Source organism: Pygocentrus nattereri, chromosome 14 (genome assembly GCF_015220715.1).
Source record: "Pygocentrus nattereri isolate fPygNat1 chromosome 14, fPygNat1.pri, whole genome shotgun sequence".
NCBI classification, from domain to species: Eukaryota; Metazoa; Chordata; class Actinopteri; order Characiformes; family Serrasalmidae; genus Pygocentrus; species Pygocentrus nattereri.
The window spans coordinates 25,113,440-25,120,102 of record NC_051224.1 but is presented as its reverse complement, the minus strand read 5'-3'; the positions used below and the strand labels follow the sequence as shown (position 1 = coordinate 25,120,102).

The 6,663-nt window shown below is 40.0% G+C and overlaps 1 protein-coding gene across 3 annotated transcripts; it reads left to right on the top strand.

The window, feature by feature from the left end:
• The first annotated feature begins 165 nt into the window (after positions 1–165).
• smim22 (small integral membrane protein 22) lies at positions 166–6,210 on the top strand. Of its 3 annotated transcripts, none has more exons than XM_017715512.2 (4): positions 166–322; positions 2,687–2,824; positions 3,472–3,539; positions 5,748–6,210. In XM_017715512.2, exons 2-4 carry the CDS (start codon positions 2,695–2,697, stop codon positions 5,793–5,795), a joined length of 246 nt encoding a protein of 81 aa, XP_017571001.1. In that variant the 5' UTR covers positions 166–322; positions 2,687–2,694; the 3' UTR covers positions 5,796–6,210. The 3 variants fall into 3 exon arrangements, with proteins under 3 accessions (XP_017571001.1, XP_017571002.1, XP_017570999.1); XM_017715513.1 differs by lacking the exon at positions 166–322 and adding an exon at positions 978–996; XM_017715510.2 differs by lacking the exon at positions 166–322 and having other exon boundaries at positions 2,676–2,824.
• Positions 6,211–6,663: the final 453 nt, after the last annotated feature.

Sequence of the window (6,663 nt, the reverse complement as noted above, 5' to 3'; positions counted from 1 at the left end):
GGTGAAATTCATCCTTCTACTCTCTAGAATTAAAGAAATTGATTAGAAACTATTTTAACCTTTCGTTTTAGGCATTAAGCGCCGTTTACTCCCATTCATCGAGGACTCACTCGCGGGCGCCCTCTGCTGTTCGGCAGTCCTGTTTTTGCTATAGCGGGAGGAGTAGGGAGCGGCCCGGCTCCTCATGAACCGGCTCTACTTTAATCACTATGAGATTGTGTAATGGGGAAGCAGCGCCCTCTGGCGCCGCGACACGGAGCTGCGCTTCTGCGCAACAGGTGAGACGCAGGTAACGCGGAAACGAGACCAAACGAAAGCACAGGTGAGTGAGCTCGTGTTTCTGTCTTCCTAACAGGTGTTTTTTATCAGGTATCAAGACAGAAAAAGCTGAAAGTTAAGAACAAATCGTGTATTTCGTGGGTTGGCGCAATACAGAACGGGCTGTGTTTATGTTTTACGTTTTTAGCTTTTGTCGCTAATTCAAACATTTAACCACTAAATACAGTAAAGTTAAAATTCCTACACGTTCATTGTACATCATAATTAGCCTACACCAGCAGTTAAAAGTGTTACTTTTTCTCTATTTATATCAGTTGATTTTACGTTTAAGGAAGAAAAACTGAAACTCTTCTTCCTTAAACTGTTTCCGGGAGCTTCTCTCACCACACAGCGGTGTTTATTTAGCCTTTAGCTGGATATTCGAGTTTTTTGTTGCTTTCTCAGTCAGGAGAGAAGCTAGGAAGAAAATATAGTTAAAAATATGGTTGGTCAACATTTTGCTGTATGTATTTATTTATTTATTGCTCAGAAACGCAGTTCAGTGGTGCTTCAGTAATCAGTAATAGAGTTGAGTGATTTAGGTGTATTTATTGTGGAGAAAAGAAGCTAAAAGGAGAATTAGAGTGCAGAAATGTGCCCGTAGTAAACTAATGGCTTTCTTAATGCCTCCTACAGACTACAGCTTTACAAACCATCTGCCTTTGGTTGAATTTTGAGGTAATTCTACGTTTAACATAAACGATACTTTAAAATTGTGGTATAAGCTAATATGTATTAGCCACTACACAATAACATTAATAAATATACGTTAAAATTAAAACAATATGCAGTTTAGGAAAATGACGACTTTATATAGGGCACTACCTAATTTTATTTGTGTATTAGTACCAGATTTCAAAATAAAAGTCTCTTTTAGAAAGATGCTAGGTGGTGAGAACGACAGCAACCAGCTTGATTTACTGCAGAATTTGGGTTATTCGTGTTATTTTTCTCTGTCTGGGTCATTGTAGTTCATTTTTAGCCATGTGGAGGGAGAATAGCCCAAAACAAAGCACAAACAAAACATTAATTCAGTAACGTCCTGATTAGAAGCTAAATTAGCCTCCGACAAACAGGTAACCTACACTACTGAAAAGATGGTTTATCATAGGTTCTTTAGTAAAGGCAGTGGTTCTGGCCAGAACCAGGAGTTTTACGTAGAACCTTTCTTCAGATTGATGGAGAATTTGCTCTATATGTTTCTGTATAGACCATTTATTAAAATGATTCTGTAGAACACCAAAAAGGGTTCTTCTTTTAAGTTAAGTGACCCTTATTAGTCCCACAATGGGGAAATTTCACCTCCGCATTTAACCCATCCGTGAAGTGAAACACCACATACACAGCACACACACACTAGGGGGCAGTGAGCACATTTGCCCAGAGTGGTGGGCAGCCCTATCTGCAGCGCCCGGGGAGCAGTTGGGGGTTAGGTGTCTTGCTCAAGGACACCTCAGTCATGTGCTGTCGGCTCTGGGGATCGAACCTGTGACCTTCCGGTCACGAGGCTGGATCCCTAACCTCCAGCCCATGACTGCCCCAAAGAGTGTGCTTTTCACTAAGATGGTTCTTCAAGGTTTTTTCTGTAGTAAATGGAATGGTTCTATTTAGAAACCAGAGTTCTGTATAGAACCATTTGCATGCTTTGCTGTTCTTTGCATGGCGAAATGGTTGTTCAGGTTGATGGAGAATGTGTTGTATATTGTTCTAGATCCTTTTTTAAATGGTTCCGTGTAGCTCCAAAAAGGGTTCTGCTCTTGCTTTGATGTCAAGCTTTTAACGGTAGAACAACCAGGTTTATTTAAAAAATAATAGAACCGTATACAACACATTCCCCATCAGTCTGAAGAACCATTTAAGCATGAAATGGTTCTGTGTATAGCCACTAGTTCTAAATGAACCTATTCCTTTTAGGAAATCACTCTTGAAGAACCATCTTTTTTAAAAGGGTACAAAAACTTTTTCAGAGTTCTTTATAGGCCTAAACTTGGTCTATAAGGAAGGTCCATCCATTTTGCAAAATTTCTGCATAATTAAAATTAAAGCAGAGTCAGAACTGTTCACAATGGTGGTGATAGGAACTAGGCGTCCACCTCTAAAAGCTCCCTCACAGAAAGTTCCTACATGAAATGGTTATGAATTCACTGCCTGATGACTGAGACACTGTTTTATGATAGTTTAGAGAAGATTTTGGTCTTAAACTCCATTCATGGTGGAGGGATATATAACATGCAGGGTGCTGTGAGGCAAAATAGTCCCCAAAGAAGAGGTACCACTGTAAAGAAATCTCTAAAGAGTCTCCATGATCATTTTAAACCCCACTCTCATGTGTTTCTTTCCGTCTGTGTCCCTCTGAACAAAATCCCAGGCGCAGTGATGGCTCAGCAGGACCTGCAGCAGGACTTTCAGAACCAGTTTAACGATGTCGTGAGCAGACTGCAGTCTAAGCAGCTCTTCCAATCGGACTGGGACATTGCTTCCTTTGCCATCTTCTTCATTTTTATAGGCAAGTCTAATTAAAACACTATTAACCTCTTCAGCTCCCCAGGACCACCGGTAGTTCCAAAATGCACTTTATCATATTCTTCATAACTTTCATATTTCATAAGCTACATTCAGAAGGTGGGCGTCATATAAGGCTGTAACTCTTCTTTCCAGTCAAATAGATGGTGATGTCATTTTAAACCCTTATAATAAAAGAAGCTGAACTCACATTTTATTTTTCTACTGAAAGTCGATCCATTTTTCCACAAATGTGGGCTATAAACTACAAATAGATGTCGTCTTTTCAGTGATCTGCTCTGTAAAAATGATTTTTATGAAATAATACAAAGAGCGTCTCAGATTTTTTTCTTTCAGCAGTAAATTGTAAGTATATAGCAACATGTGTAGATCATAAAACATTTTCTGTTACTTTAGGGGAGCTTTTACAGAAAATAAAACTTGAACTCTGTAAATGTAAATGAGCTCTGTTCTGATTGGCCTGTCATGTACTGGGTCTTATTTAAAAATCAGTCTGGGCTGAAACACTCCTAGTGACTTCAGTGGATGTGGCTAAACTGTGGTAGGCCACATAGGAGGATATATGCGGAAGCTGGTTTTTGTGGCTTGTGATCTAAAGGACTGACCTACAGGTTGATGCTGTTTCCTCAGGTATGGTGCTGCTGCTGGTCATTCTGGTTATCATTCGATGCTGCTGCTGTTGCTGCTGCGATGAAAAGGTATTAAAGCGCTTCACAAAAAAAAAGAAAGGAAGAAAATTATGTCTTGGATGCAAATCCTGTCACTATGTGTCTGTAGACACCTGCATAATTCAGTCATTCAGATGTAAACAGAGGGATTCAGAGTGGTTTGGTGTGAAGTGGTTCAAACCTCTCTGAATCACTCCGTTTAGATCTTAACCCCTTAATTATGCAAAAAATGTAAAAAGTAGTGGAATTTCCTTTTAACAGCCGTAATGATATGTTGCATGTAAATAATAATGGAAACAGGAGGAGTGACCATAAATATAAACTGTTACGACCCTCAGTAAACACAGAACACAGTAACCGAGACTTATTGAGGAAGTCAGAGCTGATAGGATGAAAGATATAGCACTCTTGTAGCCCCGCCTTCCTGGACATTTGCATATTGACTCTGTGCTCCCATCCGTGCAGTGAAACACCACCTGGGGAGCAATTGGGGGTTAGACTTCTGTCGCATACTGTTGGTTCAGGGGATTAAATTGAGGCCTTCTGGTCACAACGCTCGTTCCCTAACCTCCAGCCCACAACTGCCCCAACATAAGCTGTGCTAGAGCAGGAAAATATTTTTGAAAAATAGGTGTGATTTCCCTTATAAGTGGCTGAATTCACTCAGAAGGGCTCTCTGAATATTTTTGGTTATATTTTGCATAATATGAATATGTATTTCCTACAACATCCCAAAAAGATGGCTCTTCAAGCGTTCTTTAGTAAAGGCAGTGGTTCTATATAGAAGCATGAACACTTAAAGAACCATTTGCGTGATCAAATGGTTCTTTGCATGGTGAAAATAATAGAAAATATAAGATTGACAGAGAACGTGTTGTACAATCACTGGCCACTTTATTAGGTACACCTTGCTAATAAAAGGTTGGACCCACTTTTGCCTTCAGAACTGCCTTAATTCTTCATGGCATACTTTCAACAAGGTATTGGAAACATTCCTCTTAGATTTTGGTCCATATTGACATGATGGCATCACGCAGTTGCTGCAGATTTGTCCGCTGCACATCTATGATGCGAATCTCCTGTTCCACCCAAAGGTGCTCTATTGGATTGAGATCTGGTGGCTGTGGAGGCCATTGGAGTACAGTGAACTTATTGCCATGTTCAAGAAACCAGTTTGAGATGATATGAGCTTTGTGACACGGTGCATCATCCTGCTGGAAGTAGCCAACAGAAGATGGGTGCACTGTGATCATAAAGGGATGGACATAGTCAGCAACAATACTCCGGTAGGCTGCGGCATTTAAACGATGCTCAGTTGGAAGTAAGGGGCCCAAAGTTTGGCAAGAAAATATCCCCCACACCATTACACCACCACCACCAGCAGCCTGAACAACGCAGGATGGATCCATACTTTCATGTTGTTTATGCCCAATTCTGACCCTACCATCTGAATGTTGCAGCTGAAATCGAGAGTCGTCAGACCAGGTGACATTTTTCCAATCTTTTAATGTCCAGTTTCGGTGAGCCTGTGCGAATTGTAGTAGTCTGTTTCCCGTTCTTAGCGGACGGGAGTGGCACCCGGTGTGGTTTTCTGCTGCTGTAGCCCATCTTCTTCAAGGTTTGACGTGTTGTGTGTTCAGAGATGGTATTCTGCGTTCTTTGGTTGTAATAAGTGGTTATTTGAGTTACTGCCGCTCACTGGATAATTTCTCTTTTTCTGACCTTTTTCTGTAAACCCTAGAGATGGTTGTGCGTGAAAATCCCAATAGATCAGCAGTTTCTGAAATACTCAGACCAGCCCGTCTGGCACCAACAACCAGGCCATGATCAAAGTCACTTAAATCACATTTCTTCCCCATTCTGATGTTCGGTTTGCACTTCAGCAAGTTGTCTTGACCACCTCTACACGCCTAAATGCATGAGTTGCGGCCATGTGATTGGCTGATTAGCTCTTTGTGTTAACAAACAACTGTACCTAATAAAGTGGCTGGTGAGTGTATATGGTTCTATATAGAACCGTTTTGAAAAGGGTTCCATATAGCACCAAAAAGAGTTAATCTATTGCTACAATGTCAAGTTTGTAAACAATACAAGAACCCTTTTTGGTGTTATACAGGACCATATACAGCACATTCTCTATCAATCTGAAGAGCCATCTTTTTAAAGAGGGAATAAAATAAATAAAAGTAAACATGTTCTCTTATCTAATAGTGTTTTTTTTTTTCTTCAACTTTACAGCCCAAAAGACGTAAAGTGGGCATCGACAACATGGGACTGGAACCATAAAGACCAGGATTAGTATCAGGATCAGAGTCAAATCAACTTCAACACTATATTTCAATCATACCACTTTATTAACTATTTTACTCTTGAAATTGTGCCACATAATAATGTGAATGTTTCAAAATGAGTTATGAATAAGGGGCATATGTAAACTGGATGTAAACAGGCAGAGTTCTGAAATGTAAATATTGTTATGAAGGTGAACAAACACATTTCCCAAATCCTCTTCATCATCTTTCAGTTCAATAAGGCAACATTTTCTGCACTGTACGGCATGCAGGGCAAATATTTACAGAGTTAAGTACTGTTTTCTTTTTCTCTGAGACTTTTAATATGTAAACAAATCTAACACTTATGTAAGCTGATGTAATCAGTCATAGAATTATTTATGATTTAATAAAAAAAACTCATAAACCTCTCTGTTGCAGAACTGCAGCAGTTCTTTAAATTGCTCTGTTTATGATGTCTGCCTAAAAACTACAAATCTCAGCATTCTGGATGGAATTGTAGCATCAGTTGTGGTGAAAAAAATGTTAAAAACATTTTAAACTTATTAAAAACATCACTCACACTTTATTAACACTGAAAGAACACTTTAAGTCCACCTCCCTATAGACTCACTGTGCATTCTATCAGCTCCACTTACTATATAGGTGCACTCTGTAGTTCTACCGTTACAGACTGTAGTCCATCTGTTTCTCTGATACTTTATCAGCCCCCTTTTACCCTGTTCTTCAGCAGTCAGGACCCCCACGGACCCCCACAGAGCATGGATTCTGGATCATTCTCAGCACTGCAGTAATACTGACATGGTGGTGGTGTGTTAGTGTGTGTTGTGTTGGTACGAGTGGATCAGACACAGCAGTGCTGC